Below are 24,693 nucleotides of genomic sequence, written 5' to 3' on the forward strand. Positions count from 1 at the left end.
TGCCCGGCAGCTGGAGCGGACGGAAGAAGGCTGAACGCCCAGAGGCGGTGGCCATGTCCCTGCCGCGTCTGCGCGGCTTCTTCGGGAAGAACGCCCGCAGCCCTGCGCAGTCGAGAGTTCTGACTACAGGCCGGCCCTCGACCCCTCAAGCACTCGCTCCATCCTGGCCTGCGGGCCTACCCTGCTGCTCAATCCGAGTGCGAGAAGCCTACCCCTAGCTTTTTGTTTTGTTTCCACTCGGTGCCATTGCGCTTTCTGCAAGACCGCCTAAATGCGAGATCGAGTTGACTGCCTCGGCAGCCTCTGTAGCCAGGTGCACAGGCACATTGGGGTCTGGACTGTCCGGTGTGGTCCAGCCATTAACAATTGTCTCAAACAAGGGGCGGACATTGGGATCTGGACTGTCCGGTGTGGTCCAGCCATTAACAATTGTCTCAATCACGGGGCGGACATTGGGATCTGGACTGTCCGGTGTGGTCCAGCCATTAACAATTGTCTCAAATAAGGACCAGTGAGACAGCTCCGTGGGTACAGAGCTTGCCGTGCAAGCACGACTAGATTGGATTCCCTGAACCCGTGTAAAGGTGGAAGAAGAGAATTGGCTCCTTAAAATTGTCCTTTGTTCCCGACACAGGCACTGTGGCATGAGTTCATCGTACAGCCGTACAACAGTGAAACTTGTTTAAGAAATGGTCTCGTGTAACCCTGTACGCCCTGGAACTGGTCTCGAACTCTGATGATCGCCATCTGAGTCTGCCTCCAGAGATTAAAGGTGTAAACCACCACACTTGGCAAAAAAAAAAAAAGTAAATAGTCAGAATTAGACCCTGTCTCAAAAAACAAAGTTGTCTTAAGCAACCTAGTCCGCAGAATGCCGTCAGCCCCCAAGTCAAAGGGAGTAGCAGCACAGAGGAGCCATAGCGGCTGAGGAAGGAATGAAGTCCAGGCATTTTAATTTTTTTTTTCCTGGAACAAAGATTGCATGTCCTGAAAACCGTTCTCCAAAGTCTCCCGCACAGCTTTAAAAGCCCGGCTCTTCTGGAGGAAACAGCCTCCATCAAGGAAGAGGTCGGGCAAGCTGGTGAGTCTCCATTTCTCCGGCTAATTATGTTGTTGAACAATAAGGGAAGTTAGACAGTTCTTGGGGTTGGGAATGGGGCGGGGCTCAGTACTAGAATCATAAGCTAGCAGGAGCAGGCCCTTGGTTCCTAGCAGCCCTCGAAAAACAAACAGAACCACTCAATTCTCTTTCTTTCTTCCTCTTTTTTTTTTCTGTTTGTTCGTTTGTTTGTTTTTTTCGAGACAGGGTTTCTCTGTAGCTTTGGAGTCTGCCCTGGAACTAGCTCTTGTAGACCAGGCTGGACTTGAACTTAATAGAGGTCTGCCTGTCTCTCTTGCCTCCTGAGTGCTGGGATTAAAGGCATGTGCCACCATTGCCAGGCTTCCTTTACCTTCGTACAATCTACTATAATACAGATTAAAAAAAAAGATATATTTATTTTATGTGTATGTGTGTGCCCCTGCATAAATTTATATGTTCCACCTGCATTCAGGTCACCTCCAAGACTAGGAGGCACTGTATACCCTAGATTCTAGGGCCTAGAACTAGAGTTATAGGCAGCTATGAGCCGCCTGATAGGAGTGTTGGGAACTATCCCTGGGTTCTCTGCAAGAACCGTACACTCTGTTAACCATGAAGCCATCTCTTCAGCCCCTCTGTGTAAATTCTTAGTAAGTTCATTAACTTCGCTTCACTCTGGCTTGTCTTAAAATTGTTCCCTATGGTATGGTTAAGGATCTAGCCTTATGTCAGTGGGGAGTTTCCCAGAGAGAAAGGGAACTCCTCGGGCCTCTAGTTTTGGGGCTGTCTTTCCTGTTGATAAGGCCTTGTCTCAAGAGCAAGGGGTGGAAGGATAACTCAGGATAAAGAGTACTTTTGCCCTTCCAGAAGACTCCCAAGTCAGGCATCTCCTAACTGCCTGTAACTACAGCATCAGAGGGTCTGATGTCCCCTCCTGGGCCCCATGGGAACCTACACAAAAGTGGCACATGCACACACACACACACACACTTGAATAAATAATTTTTTTTCTTTGTTTTCATAGACAGGGTTTTGATGTGGGATGGCCTTCTGTATATGTGATGCTTTTATTGGTTAATGAATAAAGCTATTTTTGGCCAATGGCTTAGCAGAGCAAAGCCAGGCAGGAAATCTGAACAGAGATATAGAGAGAAAGTAGGCGGAGTCAGGGAGACACCATGTAGCTGCTGAAGGAGGACACTCTAGATCCTTAGGAATGTCAGTAGTAGGCCACACAGCCTTGTGATGATACACAGATTGATAAAAATGGGTTAATTTAAGATGTAAGAGCTAGCTAGGAATACACTAGAGTCATTGGCTGAACAGTGTTGTAATTAATAGAGTTTCTGTGTGATTATTCAGGTGTGAGCGGCTAGGAAGCGAACGAGCAGTCTCTCTGCCTACAGGGTTCTCTGTAACAGTTCTGGCTGTCCTGGAACTCATCTTTTATACTAGGCTGGCATCGAACTCACTGAGATCTGCCTGCCTCTGCCTCCTAAGTCCTGGGATTAAAGATGTGAGCCACCACTGCCGGCTTAAAAATAAATCTTAAAAAAAAAAAATTAAAAGTAGTGAAACAAAAAAAAAGGCCTTTAATAAATCACTCCCGTGGGCGACAGCATGTGATAAGAATCACTAAACGTTGGAAACCAAAGGCTGTAAGAGCTCCAGACAATGTGAAAAAGAGGCCATAGACTTAAGTGGAACTTGATTATGGTTCTGAAGAAACTGTAAGAAGGAAACATGAGGAAATCTTTCTGAAATGTGCAATTCACCATCAAAGAGCGGGGATTAGGCCAAAAAGACAGCATTGACTATTAAAAGACCTTAAGGAGACTGAAAGCCAGAAAGGAAGCTGGTGGGGCCCAGAGGCTTGCTTCAATGGCACTGGCACTGGCGGTTTGGAGTGGAGGGAAATGCCTGAGGGTGTTTGGCAGCCCAGAATGCTTCCAGGACTGAGATCCTGTAGTAACCCTTCACTGTGGCTTTGGGGGAGGATTAGTGTTGGGCTGGTGGAAGTGAACTGTCCAGTGAAGATGAGACGATTAATTGGTTTTTTTGTTTGTTTTTGGTTTGGGGGTTTTTTTCTTTTTTATTTGTTTGTTTTTTTTTCTCCCCCCCCCTTGTTTGTTTTTTTTGAGACAGGGTTTCTCTGTGACTTTGGAGTCTGTCCTGGAACTAGCTCGTGTAGACCAGGCTGGCCTCGAAATCATAGAGATGAACTGTTCTTATATTGAGTTTTAACTAATTAACATAATTTACTTTCTGTGGGACAACTGTCCTAGACCAGTAAAAGAGTTGTTGGGAAATGTGTACATCTTCTGATTTCCATGGACACCAGGCATGCTCATGCATTCAGGCAAAACACTTTTACACATAAATAAAATACATCTCACTCTTACACATAAAAATAGATTCTTTTTAAATATAAAATTAAAGTGCTTTGAGAATATTAGAATTGAGACTGTGATACCCTATACTCAGGAAGCTAACAGGAAAGGACCAAAAATTCAAGGTCAAACTGAACTACAGAGTGAATTCAAAGCTGGCCTGGGCAATTTATTAAGATCCTGTTGTTTGATTGGGGGCTTCACCCCAGCCCCCGGTATCCATTTTTAAATGTTGGGTGGAAAGTTCCATGTCAAATCCCCTTCCCTTGGGAGTTTCCTCAGTCCAAACTTCACCTCCAAAGCCGGCCAAACAGTGAGCCTTCCCCAGCGAAGGTCGGGACCACTCCCACAGACTATTTAAACTGCCCCCAGAGAAGGAACTCGTTCCCGGGTTCTCTGTTCGCACGTTTCCAGAGGGCTACCCAGGAGGGCTTCCATCCGTTACACCTGGGCTCTTTTCTTTTCTTTCTTTTCTTTCTTTCTTTCTTTTTTCTTTTTCTTTGAGACAGGGTTTCTCTAGTTTTTGGAGCCTGTCCTGCTGTCCTGGAACTAGCTCTTGTAGACCAGGCTGGCCTCGAACTCACAGAGATCCGCCTGCCTCTGCCTCCCAAGTGCTGGGATTAAAGGCGTGCGCCACCACCACCTGGGGCAAACCTGGCTCTTTTCTATTTCGTCTGATCTGGTTTGATTTGGATTATTGTGTTGGCAGAGAGGTTTGTCAGTCAGAAAAATACTTAACACCCGTCTCAAAAGTAGCTGGAGATTGGGCTCACTGGGGCAGTGCCAAGCATGCTGAAAGCCCTGGATTTGGTCCCCACTACCATACATATGCACAAGGAAAATGAATCTGAACATGATAAATGGCATGACCATAATCCCAGTTATTTGTGAAGCTAGGCAAGAGTTCAAATTCTTCCTGAGCTATATAGAAGGTTCTAGGCTAGCCTGTGCTATAGAAATAATACAAAGAACAAACACAAAAAGAGTGAAAGGAAGAGCCTGGGACACATCCAGTGTATACAAGCTCAGTGACGGAGTGCTCGTCCAGTATGCACCAAGTTCTGGACTCCATCTCAAGGACGGCAGAACCAAAGACTTTGACAATGTTATGAATTGCAAAACATTGCCATTAGTCTTGTTATTTATGGGAAAAGAAAATCATTGCCGACATAGGTCAGAACCTACACTAGAGGGTGGCAGCTTCCCTCTTCTCTTTTCAATGTTTTCTCCTGCACCACTTCTGGTAGTTTTAAGGAAGTAGGGCAAGTTCTCAGAACCAACAGGAAGGGAGAAACTTTATTTTTATAAAAATGAAAGATTTGTTGTTTGGGGAACTACACTGGGGTAGAAGGAAGTAATTTGATCAAAGTCTATAATTGTGCCAGAAGTATCTGGCCTCATTTATCAAATTTGTCATTTTAATGTTGAAAAGAGTACTTTTTCTAGAATTGCTAAAATGGAAGTTTTTGAACCTGGTTAAGTAATCACAGGAACCATTGAATTCTCAGAAGGTCTATGACCTAATGCTGCTGTAAATTCCCAGAGCAATCAGTGCCCTGCAGTCATGTTGGCCAGAGGTCAGGGTCCTCCAAGAGCTCAGTGCAATGCTTGTTTAAACTGCTGAATCAGGAGGTTTGGTGGGCACAGGGCAAGGCTAGGGGCAGTTACGGGGTGGGATGTTCTTGTGTGTTTGGTGTGCTTGTGTGTGTGTGTGTGTGTGTGTGCGCTTGTGTGTGTGTTGAAAGGGGGTGTTTAACTGGTTGGAAAGATAACTGAAGTGGTAGTGGGCATTATTCTAGGTGTCTCTGAAGAAGACAGGGCTGGAAGCGTTTGCTCTGAGAGAGACTGCGGCCTGGTGTCTGACGAAGAGTGCTCCCTCCCATCCAGGACCAGCCATGTTAGGCGGGTAGAACTTCCCTGAACTTTAGGGAAAACAGTGAGTGAGAGAGGGTGAGTCACCACCCAGCCCGAGGGAAGAGGTTGGAGTCTGGAAGGTTCTGGGCTCCCATCTGAAAGGAAAATGCTTCAACACACTGGTCTTGGAAGGGTAAGGAGAGAGTTGAGTGGAAACCTCTCCTTCAGTCTGGACTGGTGATTACTGAGAAGGGCAGGTTTTCAAGTTAAGTAGCTTTGGAGCGCTGTGGAACATGTTAAAAACATATTTAAAACAATAGAACATGTCTTAAAAAATTCTTTTGAGGGGCTGGAGAGATGGCTCAGTGGTTAAGAGCATTGCCTGCTCTTCCAAAGGTCCTGAGTTCAATTCCCAGCAACCACATGGTGGCTCACAACCATCTGAAATGAAATCTGATGCCCTCTTCTGGCCTGCAGGCAGACACACAGACAGAATATTGTATACATAATAAATAAATAAATATTTTTTTTAAAAAATTCTTTTGAAAAGCTGGAGAGGTGGCTCAGCAATTAAAAGCACTGACTGCTCTTCAGAGAACCTGCCTTCAATTCCCAGCTCCCACAGGGCTGCTCACCACTGTCTGAAATCATAGTTCCAGGAGTTCCCACATCTTCACACAGATACACACGTAAGCAAAAACACCACTGCACATAAAACAAAAATTAAATAAGTAAAAAAATTATTTTGGAAAGTCTTCTTTAATCTGAGCACTCAGGAGGCAGGAGCAGACAGTCGTGATCTATATGAGTCCTAGGCCAGCAGGGTTACATAATGAAACTGTTTCAAAAAGTACGTGTACACTTTTTTGTGTGTCTACATGTGGGAATCCAAGCATGATGGTACATGTCCACAATCCCAGGATTTAGGAAATAGGTAGGCAGGTCCATCAGGAGTTTGAGGACAGACCTGGTCTCCAAAAGAAACAAAGTAAATTGCACCATGAGATGCAGTGGCCCTCACCAGTAATCCCAGCCTTTGGTGGAGGCTAGCCAGGCCTGGTGGCAGTCAGCATCTTAGCACTCAGGAGACAGACAGAATTTCTGGGAAATGGGGGTCACCTTGGGCTTCATAGTCTTTCTTTCTTTTTTTTTTCTACACAGCCTTCCTTCCTTTATTTTTCGCGACAGAGTTTCTCTGTGAAACAGTCCTGTTTGTCTTGGAACTCACTTTGTAGAGCAGGCCTCTGCCTCCCAAGTGCTGGGATTAAAGGCGTTTACCACCACTGCCCGGCTATTTATTTTTTTATTTTTTGAGACGGGTTTTTTGTCTGTAACGGTTCTAGCTGTCTTGGAACTCACTCTGTAGATCAGGCTGGTCTTGAACTCACAGAGATCTGCCTGCCTCTGCCTCCCAATTGTTGGAATTAAAGGCATGAGCCACCACCCTGGCTTTAGCTCCATAGTGTTAAAACAATGAAAAGGACTGGAAATAGGGTGAAGTGGAGAGAACATTATGTGGTATGTGTGAGGCCTTAGGTATAGTCCCTGCCTAAATTTGTTTAGAACCAGGGGAGATATTTAGTTGGTTCAGGTCAGGCAATAACCTCTCTCACACTGTAGATTGCTTCATACTGCCCATAAGTCTCTGGATTCATGTTCCCCAGGAAACGCTTGAACCTGGGTCACTGCAGAATCCCCAGGAGGTTGTGATTAAAAAAAAAAACAGCTCCAGGTGTGTCTTGAGATAATAAAGGGGCGGGACCTGAGCAGCAACTGGTCTTTAAGATATGTCCTATTCTACGCCTAAATGTGCAATTGCACCCCAGTGCTAGGTACTAGATCTCCACACAAAACAGTTACAGTGTAAACTTCCTATGTTTGTTAACCCCCATCCCCTCACCAAATAGTCCAAGCTCCCCTCCTCCACTATTCCCTGGAGCTGAGGCCCTGTATCTAGGGTCTTCACTTGCTAGGCAAGCGCTCTACCACTGAGCTAAATCCCCAGACCCTGATTCTAGAGTCTGGGTGTGACAGAGGGCACATGGTCATTTCTGAATCCAGCAAAACTCAGAAAGGAGAAGTTGACTCTTAGGCACTAGACCGTTACCCTAGCCTACTGCTTTTCTTTTTCTGGAGTAAGGACTCTGCTGTAACGAGGACTGTGTCTATTGAAGATGCAGTCAAAGGGGACGTTTAGACTTGGGGATTAAGTTCCTTGGCCCTGACAATCAGGTTATCAAAAAGGTGACACTGACACAGGACACACAGTTCTTTGACATTGAACACTTTATTAGTGGTGAAAATCACCTTTGTTAAGGCAGAAAGGCGGTGGGGATGGATAAAACCAGCGCCCATCTGAGGGGATTTCCCTGGAAATCAGGTGTTTCTCCATGCGAATTTAGAGAAAACACCATCATGGAAGAACTCCCCCCCAGAGTGCAGCCAGTGATCACCAAACCCGGATGCCAGGACCGCCTTAGGAGCCGCTAGGCTGCTGGGACAGCAGGGCTTCTATGTCAGGTTCGATGTCGATGGTGCGAAAGCGGCGGCTGTACCTGCGCACTGGAACGCCGTCCGGTCCCACCAGGAACTTCTCGAAATTCCAGGCAATGTCGTTGCGGCACACCGGAGACCAAATGATGTACTTGGGGTCGGTCATGAGCGCAGTGGGCTCGTCACTGGGCGCTGGCAAAGACTCTCGCAGGAAAGTAAAGAGCGGGTGAGCCTTCTCGCCATTCACCTCGCATTTCTCGAACAATGTAAAGTTGGGCTCGAACCCCCCACCAGGTCGGATATACTTGAGGGAATTCAGAATCTCTTCGTTCTTGGCATTCTCCTAGGGGAGACAAAGGAATTTATGGCTTAGGATTTCAGAAAACACGGACCTTCTAACTGCGAATCAGGAGTTTCCTATGAGTAATCAGAGGTTGCCCTTCTTACACAACCCCAGACCAGGCCTGAATTCCAACTGCTACCAGCACCAGAGGGAAAGTGAGTGGCTGTACCGCCCCTGGGAGCCTGGGGCCCACCTCCGCCCCACCCTGCCTGCATACCTGATGTCCGAACTGATTGCACGGGAAACCGAGAACCACCAGGCCTCGGGGCCCGAGGCGTCTCTGCAGATCATTCATCTCGGTGTAGTCCCGGGTCGTTGTGCCTCAGAGGGATGCGACATTCTCAATGAGCAGCACCTTGCCCCGCAGGGAGCCCAGGCTCACAGGCTCCCCGCCCGCCAGCGGGCGTGCGGAGAAGGCGTACACGGTGGACTGCGCCGCCGCGGAGAGCCGAGCTGCACACATACTGCTAGAGTTGGTGAATTCAAAACAGAATCCAGACTATCGCGGTGAGAGCCCGGCACCTCCCTTTAACTGGTTGATGCTGAGATCACGTGGTATCTTCGTTTTTCCGGCCCCACAGCCCGCTCTAGGCCCCAGGGTACCGCCTCATCCGGCCTCTACCCTCCCCCAGCGAGGGAAAGGCCAGAGGGTGCGGCCGGGTTGAAGCACTTGGCGGAGCCTTGGGCGCGTCTGGTCTAGCCCAGGCAATGTAGTATTAGTTTGAAGGCAGCCGCCTAGGCTGGGGGATCCTCAAGCTCTGGCTAACTCCTCGGCGGTTTCTCAAGTAGTCTAGGGTCCCGCCTCGGAAGCTGGCTGCTGTCAGTAACAGCTGAAGCAGTTCATGCACAGCTCCCTTATATTGTGCAATTTTACTCTCCCAGGCGTAAGGTTGTACAAGGCTTTTGTTTTTTAGTTTTTATTTTTATTTCATCTGCATGTATGTTTGTGTGAGGGTGTTGGAACATGGAGTTACAGTTGTAAGATGCCATGTGAGTGCTGGGAATCAATCTTGAGTTCTGTGTCTGGGAAGAGCAGTCAGTGCTCTTAACTGCTGAGTCATCTCTCACCCCAAGGCTGTACAGCTTTAAAGGCATAAAAAACTGGCCGACATCAGAGATCCATCTGCTTCTGCCTCCCAAGTGCAGAGATTAAAAGGCTTGTGCAGTGTTTTTTGAGGGGTGGAGTGGCCTGGAGACAGGGTTTCTCTGTCTCTTTGGCTGTCCTGGAACTCACTTCATAGACCAGACTGGCCTCCAAATCAATAAACTCCTGCCTCTGCCTACTGAGTGCCTAAAGAAATTAAGGCGTCCTTGACCATGGCTGTTCTGTGGTGCTTGAGACTGTGCTTCTGTGTAACCTTGGCTGTCTTGGAGTTAGCTCTGTAGACCAGGCTGGTCTCCAACTCACGGAGTTCAGCCTGCCTCTGCCTCCTGAGTGCTGGGATTAAAGATGCGCACCACTACTTGGCTGTGTAGTGTTTTTAACAGCACTGCAAACTGGCTGTTAGGCTGAGTTCTTGTGGCTGTTTTAGTAAGGGTAAACTGAAGGGTGAAGAAGAGGCTTTCAGGGTCCCAGGTTTCAAGCCAGCCCATCTAAGAACCCTACATTGTAATATCAATGCCTCTGGTGGTTCTATTTTTCTGCCCCCAGTGCATCTTGGTATTAGTCAAGAAAATCCAGTCCCCGGTTCCCCATTCATCTCACTACAGGACATCCCAATCCTCTTTTTAGATTTGCATGTGTACAGGATAGTCATTTTATATTCTTGGGAGGAGCCAAGTTAGTCTAGCTGAGTGTGGGAGTGGGAGGAGCTGGCACCACTCAAGGGACCTCTCCATGGAGAGATGGTCAGAGTCTGAATCTTCCCATCTTCCTGTCCCTAGCCCCGTTGAAAGCAAAACACACACCAGGATACAGGAAGTTTAGAAAACTGCCTTTATTCTATTAGTTGGAAAAATTAACTGGTACAGAAAAAAAGTTTAGTCAGCTGGAGAGAAGAGAAAACCTCCCTTGCCACCCATAAGAACTGGTGGCTCCTCTGGGAGGCAACTTGGATACAGTGTGGATAAAGGAGCACTGTGATTTAGAGCCAGACCCTGCAGTCCAGGGGAGAAAGGCTTTGCCACCTCCAAGGTGTAACTGCCTCAGGCGTGAAACCAAGTTCCTATTTACTTAGTCCAGTCTGGAAAGGGGAACTGGGATGATAATATAGAGCTAAATAGGGGAGATATGGCCATATTTTATCAGAGAATGTGACAAAATGGGAATTTTAAAAATGAATTTTCCATCTGACTTTATTTCCAAATACACTTTCTTAAAAAAAAAAAACACAAATACACTTTCTGTGGGAATGACAAATATCAGTATTAGGAAATCCAATTATACAAAAAATACTACATCTAGTCTGGGGTAGATATATTTATTTTTGGTAACATACATTAAGTGGCACTAATTACACAGTAACTATAAGGTAACTAACATGAGACCACAGAACTGTAACTCTGCCACAGCTTCGTGGACTTGGGCCTTTCTGGCAGAGCAAGTTTTCAAAAAACTGGATGCCTTCCCCAGAGCTCTGCCATGGGGTCTGCGGAGAAACGCTCTGGGAGCAGTCAGTGACTCAACCAGAGTTCTTGCAGCTGACAGAGGAGAGGCAGGACATGTTAGTTATAAAGTAGTTACAGCCTAATTCACAAAAGTTACCAACTGTTTCTCTTTCTAGAAAGAAGCAAGAAGTTAAGAAATTCTTTGATGTAGCGCCTGGTGTCAGGTGGAGTGCAGAGAGAGCTGTTAGAGCAGTGTCAGAAAGACCCTGGCTGGTCAGACAGGTTGGACATCATTAATAATCATGGTTGGCTTCTAAATACTGGTAGCAAGATGACTTCTGATTTGTAATCTTAGGTAAATTATAGATAAATGAAAAGGCCAGTAATCATACACTAAGATTAATAAACAGCACTTCAAAATTAACCGCGTGAGGGCTGTGCTTGCACAAGGCTTCACAAAATGAGGCACCCAGATTTTTTCTTCCCACGTCTGGCTTGCAGAGCAGCTCTCGTGGCCATTTCAAAAACCTCTCTCACTCCATCTTTGGTCTTTGCTGAACACTCCATGTACCCAAAAGCGCCAATTCTGTTTGCCATATCTCTGCCTTCTTCAGGTTTTACCGGCTCCTAGTAGAAAGAGAGAGTGCTTAAGTTTTACTTATGGAGACATCGAGCATTTAAGATTGTTTTTCCAACTGTTTCGTTTGAGATAGGGTCTCATTATGTTGCTGAGGATGACCTGGTGATTTTCTTGCCTCAACCTCAATAGCTGGGACTAAAGGAACATCGCAACACTCTTAGCTGAAAAAGAGTTAAACCAATCCAGATTTAAACTGTTTTATAAAAGTCTCAAATTTGTATTTATACCCCGAAACTAGTATGTCTATTAAACCTACTTTTTACTGTAGGCAGAGAGAAGAGGTCAGAGAAACTGGGAGATTTTGAGTAAGGAAATCCAGAGCAAGCAATAACCGTTTCTGTCATACACTGGTGCTAGGCAAGCCACTGAACTGTTCTCCCAGTCCAAGAAGTTTATTGAGTACAGTGCAAGGGAGCAACAAGTTAGGTAATAACAAAAGCACTTACTGCCTGTTTATCTGTACAGAGACTGAATACCCATGAATGGCTATGCCTGCTATGACACCGGGGTGAGGAGTGGACACCTGGTTTCTTTGGGTTAAAGACGCTCACTAAATACTCCTCCTTCACCAGAGAAGCTCTGATGTTAGAGCACCTGGTATTTGAAAAGTCAAGATTTGTTTTTTTACAATGGAATTTGGAGCTTCTGTCTGGACTAATAATTATCTGTAGGATTTCCTGGTCCTTTGGCCGCTGGAGAGGGAAAGGAAGTGTCTGCATCTAAAGGAGTAACTACTGCTGGGATGGTTCCTTTCCAGGGTGGCACTCCTTAACAACATGGCTAAGACACATCCAACCTCAGTGAGTAAGGAGTCTTAGGGAAACCCCTTGGTCAGGCCCCTGCCAATCAAGGTTGGACGGGCAGAAAAGAACTTCTGGAATTCTAAAACAGTATGGTTTATGAGGGTTTATTCTGGGTGATAAAGTTTTAAGACCACTATAGGGAAGCTAGGTGTGGTGGTGCACGCCTTTAATCCCAGCACTCAGGAGGCAGAGAGGTAATTTCTGAATTCCAAGCCAGCTAAGGCTACACCAATGAGACCCTGTTCACTTGAGCTCCCCCCGCCCCCATACCATACCTGCTTCATTTTGGCTAACTCCCGTCTTGTGTGCTCATCATTCCGAAGATCCTTCTTGTTCCCAACCAGGATGATGGGCACATTGGGACAGAAATGCTTAACTTCTGGAGTCCATTTTTCTGGGATGTTTTCTGAAAGAGAAAATGTACAAAAATCTGAGAATAAATTCTAATCCAATTTTGAAGAACTCCAAGAATCCTAATTAAACTATAAGGGCATTTCTTTTTCCATTGTTGTTTCAAAAGCACATTGGGGGCTGACAAGATCACTTAGCAGGTAAAGGTGCTTGCAACCGACTGGGACACGAGTGGTAGAAGACAACAATCTCCTGCTCACTGTCCTCTCACCTTTATGTGCACCGTAGCAAGTACATTTGTGTACACCCACACCCACAAGCACACCATACACTTAAAAAACATTTTGGGTCTTATATAATGAAAAAAAAAATCTATTAACCTCAAAATTATAGAAAAAGGCAAAAATCAGTTGGATGGTGGCAGTACATATTTTTAATCCTAGCACTCAGGAAGCAGAGGCAGGAGAATCTCTGAGTTTGAGGTCAGCCTGGTCTATAAAGCAAGTCCCAAAAGCCAGGGCTACACAAACAACAAAAACCCCCAAATCAAAATTCTGTCCCATAGAGAAAGCCTGCCCACAGATTATGACTGTCAATGCTGGTACAAGGTCATGTTCTTCCCACCTTGCTCTTGAATCTTGTGGTGGTTTGAATAGGAATGCCCCCCCCCACCAGACAGAGGAGTCTGAATGTTTGGCCTAAAGGGAGTGGCACTATTAGGAGGTGTGGTCCTGTTGGAGTAGTACACCTTTAATTTGGGCACTCTGGAGAGAAAAGCTGGCAGATCCCTGTAGGTTCTGGTCTACAGAGCAAGTTCCAGGATAGTCAAGGCTCTGTTACACAGAGAAACCCTGCCTTGAAAATCAAAAACAAACACAAAAACAAAAAAGTACTGTGAAGAGATGCAGGCAGCCAAAAGCTTTGCCCAATTTTGGTCCCAGATCCACTATTGCATTAGAGACCTTTTACATTTTAGTTATCATGTGTGCACATGTCACTGTGCCGTTTCTGTGCTGAGTTCAGAGGACAATTCGCAGGTGTGGTTTGCTGCTTTTACCATTTACTAACCAGGGATTGAACTCAGGTCCTCAGGCTGGGTAGCAAGCACTTTTATCACCTATGGAATCTCACCAGAGCCAAATTACACATTTAAACACAATACTAAACCTAGATTTAAGCATGTGGGAGGTCCTGAGATTTAATTTTAGCAGTGTGAAAACACTTTTAAAAGTCTATCACATTTACTCATTTATTAGTGTGTACCTGTACGGTACACGTGTGCTACACAGTATATCTGTGGTGGTCAAGAACAGAACAATTTACAAGAGACACTTTTTTCCTATATGTTAGGTCCTGGGGACCAGATATCTCTACCTTTTGAGCCACCTCACTGGCCCCCCACCATATGAACATTTAAAGAAAAAGAATTAACACCACTCCACATACACACACCCCCACAAGAGACCGAGAATAAAATGGAATCCACAAGCCCATGCTCCAATCGCTAGGCTCCAGAACCCTGAGTAAGGCATGTGCCACCACTACCTAGCATGGTTCATTTTCTGAAAGAATGTCAGAATATCTGTTTTTCACCACTTGATACCCCCAAAACCTAGGTCTTTCCCATTTAAATAGACAGTGAAAACTAACTAGCCTGCAAGGCTACTTACCTAAACTATCAGGGCTATCAATGGAGAAGCACATCAGTATAACATCAGTGTCTGGATAGGAGAGAGGCCTCAGGCGATCATAATCTTCCTGTCCAGCTGTGTCCCACAAAGCCAACTCTACCTGCAATAGGAAAAACAACCATAAGTGCAATGTTAATATTACCACCCACTTTTCAAACAAGGGTCATTTACTATATACATTCAAACAGAAGATTCATCTTTCTGAGAATCAAATCAAAATACAGGATATTTAAACAGTATTATTTTATTAAAATAGCATATTTGTTAACAGAACAAAGTGCTACAATTCAAAACATTCAATTAATAAAACACTGTAGTTTATAAAATCCTACACAAAGAACTAAGGGCAACTCAGCTGAGCTGGAGAAAACAGTCTTCCTGAGAAAAGAATACAACTAGTTATCAATGCCAAATGGTCAGCTCTGAAAACATAAAGTTAACATTATACAGACTATGTTGTACTTATGTATTTAGAAATACATACATATACACGCACAATGAAAAAAGGTCATGGATTTAAACAGCAAGAAGGGGTATAAGAAGTTTTAGAGGAGCGAAAATGACCCTTTCGCAGGGTATCAGATAGTCTACATATCAGATTAATAACACTGATTAATAACAGTAGTAAAATTATAGTTATAAATTTTATGGTCACAATATGAGGAACTGTAAGGATCACAACATTAGGAAGGTTGAGAATCAATGGTTTAGAGGGAGAGAATTAATTTTTTTTTTTTTTGGTTTTTCGAGACAGGGTTTCTCTGTAGCTTTGGAGCTTGTCTTGTAGACCAGGCTGGTCTCGAACTTACAGATCCACCTGCCTCTGCCTCCCAAGTGCTGGGCTTAAAGGTATGCACCACCACTGAGCATCTCCTTTTGGTTAAAGGCTTGCTTATTTATTTATTATGTTTGCGGTGTTCTGCTTGCAAGTCAGAAGAGGGTACCAGATCTTATCACAGATGGTTGTGAGCCACCATGTGGTTGCTGGGAATTGAACTCAGGACCTCTGGAAGAACAGCCAGTGCTCTTAACTGTTGAGTCATCTCTCTAGCCCCCCAAAGAGCATTTCATCAAGTCCCCAGATCTGGAATTTACTCTGTAGGGTTTTAGACATAAATTACCAAGCCCATCTTGCTTGTTTGCGAAATTCTGGAGCTCCAAGCAGTGAATCTAACACACAATACTAGCTGGGCATTAATGCACATACCTGTAATTATCTCATCTTGAAGGCAGAAGGAAAATCGTGAATATTATACCCCATTTCAGAAATAAATAAAATGGAGTCTATAAAAATCAGGGGGTTCAAGGCCAGCCTTGGTTCAAGAGTGATATAGAAACCAGCCCGAGGTAAAGAAACTGTCTCAAAAGCCAACCACTAATAAATCAACCAACCCAAACCCCGGAAGAAAAGTGACAGGGGAAAATGGATTTCTGTTTCTAACATTTTTGCTACACTGTAAAAAAAGGCTTATTCAATTAAACAGGTACCTAACATACAAAGATGTCAGTTATAATGGAACTTGAACTTACCTGCTTTCCATCCACTTCGATATCTGCCACATAGTTTTCAAACACCGTTGGCACATAAACCTCTGGGAATTGGTCCTTGCTGAAGACTATGAGCAAGCACGTCTTACCACAAGCTCCATCACCAACAATCACCAATTTCTTCCTGATGGCAGCCATCACTTAAACATAAAACAAAAGGTATTATTTAGAATGTATAAGAATCCATAAGCAGCCCCAGATTACAACACATTTCAGTAGCTGTGAGGATAGAAAAGGGAGCTGGACTATAATATAAGACTATGTCTCAAATAAAACAAAATACATAAATTATCAAAATGAACAATGTAATACTGTAGGATATGGACTGGGCATGGTAATAGATCTAAGGGATTTTGAAGCCAATCTAGTGTACACAGTAAGTTCAGGCCAGTCAGGCAAGTAAGACCTTGTTTCAAAACAACAAAAACAAAACAAACAAAAAATAATAAAACAATCTACCAATCAAGGGACTGTCTCAGTAAAGTGCTTACTGCTCAAGCATGAGGATTTGCACTCAGATCACCAGCATAGAAAAAACCTGTCAGGAGATAGCAATTGATTTTTATACACTAGCAATGAACAATCAGAAAAATGAATAGTTTTACAGCTTGGCATGGTGGGCTCATGCTTGTTATCACATCACTTGGAAGGCCCAGAGAGGGGCTTACTTTCAACATAGGGTCTACCTAGTCTGATCCAGGCCAATGTAAGATATAGTATGTCTCAAAAATAAAAACAAAAATAAATTTTGCAAAGCGTAATGGGACATGATTTTAAGCCTGAACTACACTATACATTCAAGGACTGCAGATGTAGCTCAGTGGTACAACATTTGATTAACATTTTCTAAACCCTGATTTTAGTTCCTAGACCACAAAACTACACAAATCCAAAAAGTTTAAGAACAGCTTGACCATAGTGAGACTCTGTATCAAAACATCAAGAATATCCAGGTGTAGTAGTATACCCCTGTAATCCTAGTACTTGGAAAGCAGAGATCAGGAGCTCAGAGTCATATTCAGCTACATAACAAGTTTGAATCCAGTCTGGGCTCTATGAGAGCCCGTTTCTAAGAATCTATCAGCAAGAAGCTCAGCTGGTAACGGGGCGCGCGCACACGCACACACACACAGTACAACAGCGATCCTGTTCCTGTGGATGGGCTCCAATCACATCTTTGCCACAAGCCTTCAGGATATTCTCAACGCCAAAATGCCTGGCATTTAGGATTTTCTAAAATTACAATACAAACATTTCTCTTCCCATTTCCTTTGAAAAAAATTAAAAATTACATTGATTCGTTCATTTATTTGTTGGAGGAAAGGCACACATGTCAGAGAACAGGTGGTAGGCGGACAGAGAGCAACTTCCAGGAAATTTCTTTGCTACCATGAGGAGCCCAGGAATCAAATTCAGGTTATCAGGCTTGGCGGTAACTGCCTCTACTTGCTAAACCATCTTGTCAGTCAAGTCTCCCACCTTTTTAAACCAAACACCTTCACCTACTCACTAACCTTGAACTTTTCTAACTGCCTCAGTGCAAAGAAAGGTCTTCACTGAAAACCTCTTTTCTTTCCCCAGAAAGAAGTACCCTACTTACCCATTCGATTTTTTTCTACAGCCCATTTCTGGCCCTAAACCAACCCTTTTCCAATTACATGTTGCCTCAAAGTACAGCCTTAGGTCTCTCTTGGAGCTTGTATCATAAAAACACGTCTGAGCCAGGCATAGTCATGAATGACTTTAATTCCCAAAAGATCATAACAGCCAAGGTCATGTTCTCTTTCCACTTGATGGCAGAAAGATTCCCTGGGCTCATTAAGCAGGAGACTACTTGCTACTTTGTATATTCCAGGCAAGGGAGAGACTCTGACTCTCTGACACACACAAAATAAAGGCAGTGTGGGTGTTTTCCTTTTTTTTCTCCAAGTCGGGCTATCCTGGAACTCTCTGTAGACCAGGCTCACTCTCACAAAGATTCACCTGCCTCTGCCTCCCAAGTACTGGGTGGGATTAAAGGCGTGAGCCATCACTGCCTGGCTAAAAGTTGGCATCTTAATTACTTTTAAAGATTTATTTATTTATTATGTATACAGCATTCCTTCCATGTATGCCTACAGGCCAGAAAAGGACACCAGATCTCATTATAGATTTCTATGAGCCACCATGTGGGTGCTGGAATTGAACTCAGGCGCTCTGGAAGTGCAGTCAGTGCTCTTAACCACTCAACCATCTCTCCAGCCCCTAAAAGTTGGTATTTTTTTAAAAATATTTTTCATGGTTTATTTAACTTTATTTTATGTACATTAGTGTGAAGGTGTCAGATGTCCTGGAACTGGATTTTCAGACAGTTGTGAGCTGCCATGTGGGTGCTGGGAATTGAACCTGGGTCCTCTGGAAGAGCAGTCAGTGCTCTTAACCACTGAGCCATCTCTCCAGCTCCAAAAGTTGGTATTTTTAAAAAGGGGTATGGTAGATGGTTTACCAACTTGACACACACTACAGTCTTTTTAAAGGAGGAAACCTCAAGTGAAAAAATGCATATTCTTTTTTTTTAAAGGACATACCCATTTTTTAAAAATTGATTTTATTGAGCTATACATTTTTCTCTGCTCCCTTTCCCTTCTACCCTGTCCCATGGTCCCCATGCTCCCAATTTACTCAGAAGATCTTGTCTACTTCCCATATAAATTAGATCCATGTATGTCTCTTTTAGGGTCCTCATCGTTGTCTAGGTTCTCTGGGATTGTGAATTATAAGCTAACCAGCCACCTATGGGTGAGTACATATGTTATTTGTCTTTCTGTGTCTGGGTTACCTCACGCAATATGTTTCTAGATCCATCCATTTTTGTCTGCAAATTTCAAGATGTCATTTTTTTGTGTGTACAATTCCATTGTGTAAATGTACCACATCTTCCTTATCCATTCTTTGGTGGAGAGGCATGAGAAAATGCATTTTCTTAGTGATTGATGAGAAAGACCCAGTCCACTGGGTGTAGATTCATAGCACACAGAGGGGAATCCCACATCAATGGTGGGTGATGGTATCCCCTGGCTGGTGGTCCTAGGTTCTGTAAGAACCACAATGAGCAAGCCAGTAAGTAGCATTCCTTCATGATCTCTGCATCAGTTCATATCACCAGGTTCCTGTCCTGACTACCTTCAATGTTGAACCATTGTAAGGAACCGTCCGGATATCGCCATTACAAGACGGCGCTGGCGGTCCTGCAACTTGGAGGTAATCAAGTCCTTATTTGGTATTGCTGCGTGGGGCTGAGCGCCCTTTGCCTGCACATGAGCAATTGAGCCTTGTCCCTGACCAATCCCGAGGCTCCGGGCATCAGCAGACTGGTATTTACCAATCAGGGCAGTACCCGAGTTCCTTCACCCTTTATAAGCAGATGCCGCTTGGCTTTCTCGCTTGCTCTTTCTTTCTCTCGCTTTCTCTCTCTCTCTTCTTGTTCTCTTTCACTTCTTGTTCTCTCTCGCTTCCGGCTCTCCCTTCAACCAAGAGGCTCCAATAAAGTGTGATATGAGAAGGATCCTCGACTTCGTGGTCGTTCTTCCTTGCTGGTCAAGGGGCACGCCACAAACCATGATGTGGAAGTATCAGCCAAATAGACCCTTTCCTCCCCAACTTGCTTTGTTCATGGTGTTTCATCATAGCAACAGCAACAATAACTAAGATAGTGAGGCAGGACTATAAGGTTGGACACTTAGGATGGGAAGCTAGGAGAATCAAAAGTTCATGGTCATCCTTGGCTATACAGCAATGGCTAAATGAAACACAATTTTTATAAAAGAGGGTACAAGATGCAAGGGTCATCTGTGTATGTGGAAGAAATGACTCAGCCATTAAGTGCACTTACTGTTGTGGAATACTAGTTTAAGATGTGTTATTTCTTTATGCTGTTTAATGATGCAAAGATTTTTTTTGGGGGGGGGGGTACGGTTGGTTTTCTCAAGACAGAATTTCTCTGTAGCTTTGCAGCCTGTACTGAAACTTGCTTTGTAGATCAGGCTAGCCTCGAACTCACAGAGATCTGCCTGTCTCTGCCTCCTGAGTGCTGGGATTAAAGGCATGTACCACCACCGCCCAGCTTTTTTGTTGCATTTGTTTAACTCTGTAAAGCTGTTACTTTGCCTGTCTAAAATACCCAATTGGTCTAATAAAGGGCCGAACAACCAATAGCTAGGCAGGAGAAAACTAAGGAAGAGAGAAGGAGCAAGAAAAAAAGGAGAGGAAGATGCTGGGGCCAGTCACCCATGAAGCAAGAAGGAAAGAAAGTTATATAGATTAAAGAGAAGTAAAAAGCCCAGAGGCAAAACATAGTTAAAGAGAAATGGGATAATTTAAGTTAGAAAAACTGGCTAGAAACAAGCAACAGTAAGGTCAGGCATTCATAGGCAAGAATAAGTTTCCGGGGCCAAGGAGATGGCTCAGTGGTTAAGAGCACTGCCTGCTCTTCCAAAGATCCTGAGTTCAATTCCCAGCAATCACATGGTGGCTCACAACCATCTGTAATGAGATCTGATGCCCTCTTCTAGACTGCAGGCACACACACACAGACAGAATATTGTATATATAATAAACAAATATTTTTTTTTAAAAAAGAATAAGTTTCCATGTGTTTATTTGGGAGCTGGGAAGCAGCCCCCAAAGAAGGGGGAAAAAAAACCCAACCACACCTTACTGCCCTTGCAGAGAACCAGGATTTGGTTCATAGCACCCATATGGTTACTCTCAGAAGTCTGTAACTGCAGTTCCAAATGATATGAAGTCCTCTTCTGATCTCTGCAAACATCAGGTATGTACATGGTGCACATACCCATGCAGGCAAAACACCCAAACACAAATAAACGGCATAGTGGCTTACATCTATAACCTCTACACTTAGTGTAGTGAGAAAATTCAACAGAGCTACTGTACTTGGCATGAATTTGAGTTATGGCACCTAAGCTTTGAAGTAAGTAATCTTTTGCAAATTAAATAAATTTAAAAAAGAAAAAACAAATAGCACAGTGGCTCACATCTATTATTTCTACACTTAGAAAACAGAAGCAGAATTTAAGGTCTGCCTAGACTGCACAGCTGCCGGTAAGAGACTACCATTTGCCAGCATCCACCCAGAATTATTAAAGTCTGGCTAATGTGCTTTATGCAGATGTAAATAACAGGGAAGAACTGCTACAAGTTTTGAGGTTAAAGGGAATGGGACTTAACATACAAGTTGAAAGAGTAGCCAGATGGTGGTGGCGCATACCTGTAATCCCAGCACTGGGGAGGCACAAGCAGGCAGATCTCTGTGTCTGAGGCCAGCCTGGTCTACAGAGCGAGTTCCAGGATAGTCTCCAAAACACAAAGAAACGCTGCCCACCCCCCACTCCCCGGCAAAACAAAAAACAAAACAAACAAACAAACAAAAAAACCCACAAGTGTCTTTACATAGATCATAACACTTTCTCCTTTTTCTTTTTGTCTTTTCCAGATAGGGTTTCTCTGTGTAATAGAGACGGAGGTCAGGCTAGCCTCAAACTCAGAGATCCACCGGCCTCTATCTCCCAAGTGCTGGGATTAATGCTTTTTAACACTGACAGCATATCTACCTCTTCAATAATGTTAGCCTATTTTTGACATCAGAAGTCAAAAAAGATACCTAAGGTGGAGCTACTAGCTATTAATGAATGCATTAAAGACTCTTATTAGCCAGGGATGAAGAGATGGCTCAGTGGTTAAGAGCACTGTTTACTCTTCCAGAGGTCCTGAGTTCAATTCCCAGCAACCACATGGTGACTCACAACCACTTGTAAAAAGATTTGGCAACCTCTCCTGACCAGCATGCATACATGTAGACAGAAACTGTATACATTACACACTTACACACACACACACACACAAACGAACGATTCTTTTTAGCCAAACGTTACCAGCAGGCACAAAATAGTCCTCCAGCCAAGAACAGAAGTGGAAATAATTCACCTGAATTACTATGTCTCTGCAGGATCAAGATGTTTATAATATTTTAGAAAGATAATGAAGAAATTTCCAAACAGATAAAATAACCATATCTTTAAAAATTACTAATTCAGCATACTTAAGATAATTATAATCTTACCTTATGTATCTTCAAAACGTTAATTACGTGGAAGAAATAGTGATGATTACAACAAGCTTTCTATCATTTCTAGACACTTGAACATCAAACAAAACGCAAAGCAAACTCATTTTTCAAGGGGTAACATTAAAAATTGAGGTATACGCTGTGCAGTGGTGGTGCACCTTTAATCTCAGCGCTTGGGAGGCAGAGGCTAGTGAATCTCAGTGAGTTTAAGACCAGCCTGGTCTAGAGCAAGTTCCAGATAGCCAGAATTGTTACACAGGGAAAGTCTGTCTCGACGCCCTCCCCCAAAATTGAGGTTATAACACATATCCTATTGACATTATTTCAAGTATATAATTCTGAGACTTTATCTCTCAAACATGTATGCTTAAATTTATACATCTTAGCATTTTCTCTAAATTGAAAGAAAATATATACGATGCTGATGATTATTAGAGAAGCAAAATTTGCAGGGTGGTGGTGGAATACACCTTTAATCTCAGCACTCTGGGAAACAGAGAGGTGTTCAAGGCCAGCCTGGTCTACAAAGTGGGTTCCAGGACAGTCAGGGTAGTTACATAGAAAAATCTTGTCTCAAAAAACAAACAAAAGTAAAGTTGTCTAGCCTTCTAGGAATCAACGCTGGAAAATTTGACAGAAAATTTAACACATAAAAATCACAAGACTCAGCTGGGTATGGTGGCACACACCTTTAATCCCAGCACTTGGGAGGCAGAGACAGGCAGATCTCTGTGAGTTCGAGGCTAGCCTGATCTACAAAGCAAGTTTCAGAACAGGCTGCAAAGCTACAGAGTTTGAAGACAGCCAGGTCTACACAACAACACCCTCCCCACACACACCAAAAAGCTGGATATATATACAGTAACACTTCATCCAAACCTGTTTTTCTCTGTATTAATTTCTTTTAAGATTAATTTTTATTTTATGTGTATGGGTGTTTTACCTGCATGTATTCTGGCCTCTGGTGCCCAGAGGCCAGAAGAAAGCATTGGAATCCTGGAACTCTGAGTTACAGAAGGTTATGAGCCCCAAGTGGGCACTAGAAACCGAATTTGGTTTCTCTAGCTAAATGGTTCTCAACCTGTGGCTCGTGACCCCCTGGAAGAGGGTGGTTGGGGGACCTTTTCACAGGTGTTACATAGCAGACATCCTGCATATCAGATATTTATATTATGATTCATAACAGTAGCAAACTACACATATGAAGTAGCAAATAAATAATTTTATGGTTGGTGCCAACACAACATAAGGAACTATGTTAAAGGGTCGCAGTATTAGGAAAGTTGAGAACCACCTCTTAGAACAGCAAGTGCTCTTAGCAGCCAAGCCATCTCTCAATCCTCCAATGTTATTTTTTTTAAGATTCCTTGTTTTTGTTGTTTTATGTGTAGGAGTGTTCTGCCTATGTGTCTCAATATAATTGGTTGAATTCTGATAAAGTGTTGTACTGCAGATAAGGAAATAACAAAAAATTCTGGAGACATTAATTTCAAGAATTCTAAAACCCACAGCCTAGAACTACTCTTGCCAAAACAATAAAACATCTATCCTTCTCTGTTGGTTAAGCCCATGCTTAGGGCTACATCCGTATTTCAAGGCCTCTCCTCAGCTCCCAACATAGATCAGGGCCGTTTCGTGCTTTCTCATAGAACCTCACACTTCTCTCAGCCTCATATATCATGTTCCTCTAGGGTTTCCTCTGCCAAAATCCATCAACATAAGAACATTATCTGTCTTGTTCACCATTATTGGACAAGTACATAATAGGCAGTAGTCAAATAAATCCAACAAATCTCTGTAAGTGTGTGTGTGTGTGTATCTGTGTCTGGTGCATGCACTTGAGTGTGCAGGTGCATGAACCCAAAGAAGAATGCCTTCCTTTACTGTTCTCTGCCTTAATGCCTTAAGATGGGGGTCTTTGACTAAACTGGAAGCTCATTGTTTTGGCCAGGCTGGCTGGCCCAGGAACTCCTAGGATCCACCTATCTCTGCCTCCACCCCCACACTCCCTTGCTATGGTTACAGGCTGGCATAGTCATGCCTAGATTTTTTGTCATGGGTGCAAGTCTTCATGCTTCCTGTGCAATCACTCTTACCCACTGAACCATTTCTCCAGCCATGAACAAACAAAATTTAAGAATCAAACAATCTTTATAAAGCCAATCTATGGCACAACAGACTTCTTCTAAAATTTATTATAGGTCAGTGAAAAATGCAAAAATAATTTGTTTAAAGAAATGTTTTATTTGCTGGGTGTAGTTGTGCAAGCCTTTAATCCCAGCACTTGAGAAGCAGAAGTAGATAGATCTCTGAGAGTTTGAGGTCAACCTGGTCTATATAGTGAGTTCCAGGCAAGCCAGCAAAACATTACATAGTGAGACCCTGGTCAAAAAAAAATTTTAATGTGTGTGTTCATGTATGAAGAAGCACATGGAGGCCAGAGGTCAACCTCAGTTGTCATTCTTCAGGAGTCTTACAACTTTGTTTTTGAAACAGGATCTCTCACTGGGTCCTGGAGCTTATCCATTTGCAAAGCCTCACTGGCCATACAGGCCCAGGGAACAACTCCCTGTCTCTGTCTCCCCAGTGCTGGTATTACTAATATAAGCAACCATTTTCATCTTTTTATGTGGACACTGGGGACTAAGCTAAGGCTTTCTTGTGAAGTGAGCACTTTACTGAGCAAGCTATCTCTCCAGACCCATGGCATATACATATTTTAAAAAGAAAATGGACTCAGGAACACTCCTGTAATTCTACAACGAGGTTAATAACAAAAGATTCAGAGTTTGAGGTCAGCCTGGGATACACAGTTAAACACTGTAAAG

General features: G+C 43.7%; 2 protein-coding genes and 1 long non-coding RNA gene across 3 annotated transcripts in view; 1 reads left to right on the plus strand and 2 right to left on the minus strand.

Moving 5' to 3' along the window:
- Positions 1-11,221, plus strand: LOC146894502 (uncharacterized). Its single transcript, XR_015737655.1, has 2 exons — positions 1-1,081; positions 2,444-11,221. It is a non-coding gene; the product is annotated as an uncharacterized LOC146894502 (long non-coding RNA).
- Positions 7,594-8,680, minus strand: Gpx1 (glutathione peroxidase 1). Its single transcript, XM_048423119.3, has 2 exons — positions 8,379-8,680; positions 7,594-8,161 (listed from the first exon to the last, which is right to left on the minus strand). The coding sequence occupies exons 1-2, from the start codon at positions 8,622-8,624 to the stop codon at positions 7,802-7,804; spliced, it is 606 nt and encodes a 201-aa protein (XP_048279076.1). The 5' UTR covers positions 8,625-8,680; the 3' UTR covers positions 7,594-7,801.
- The window catches only part of Rhoa (ras homolog family member A), a 25,361-nt gene continuing 10,742 nt past the window's right edge, over positions 10,075-24,693 (minus strand). Inside the window, exons 3-6 of the mRNA XM_085688851.2 lie at positions 15,724-15,881; positions 14,173-14,293; positions 12,427-12,557; positions 10,075-11,335 (exon numbers count right to left, since the gene is read on the minus strand). Of these exons, the coding sequence (XP_085544977.1) occupies positions 11,162-11,335; positions 12,427-12,557; positions 14,173-14,293; positions 15,724-15,879 (582 nt within the window). The 5' untranslated portion in view covers positions 15,880-15,881 and the 3' untranslated portion in view covers positions 10,075-11,161. The remainder of the gene's footprint in view (positions 11,336-12,426; positions 12,558-14,172; positions 14,294-15,723; positions 15,882-24,693) is intronic.

This window comes from Myodes glareolus, chromosome 4, assembly GCF_982192425.1.
Source record: "Myodes glareolus chromosome 4, mMyoGla1.1, whole genome shotgun sequence".
Classification (NCBI taxonomy): Eukaryota; Metazoa; Chordata; class Mammalia; order Rodentia; family Cricetidae; genus Myodes; species Myodes glareolus.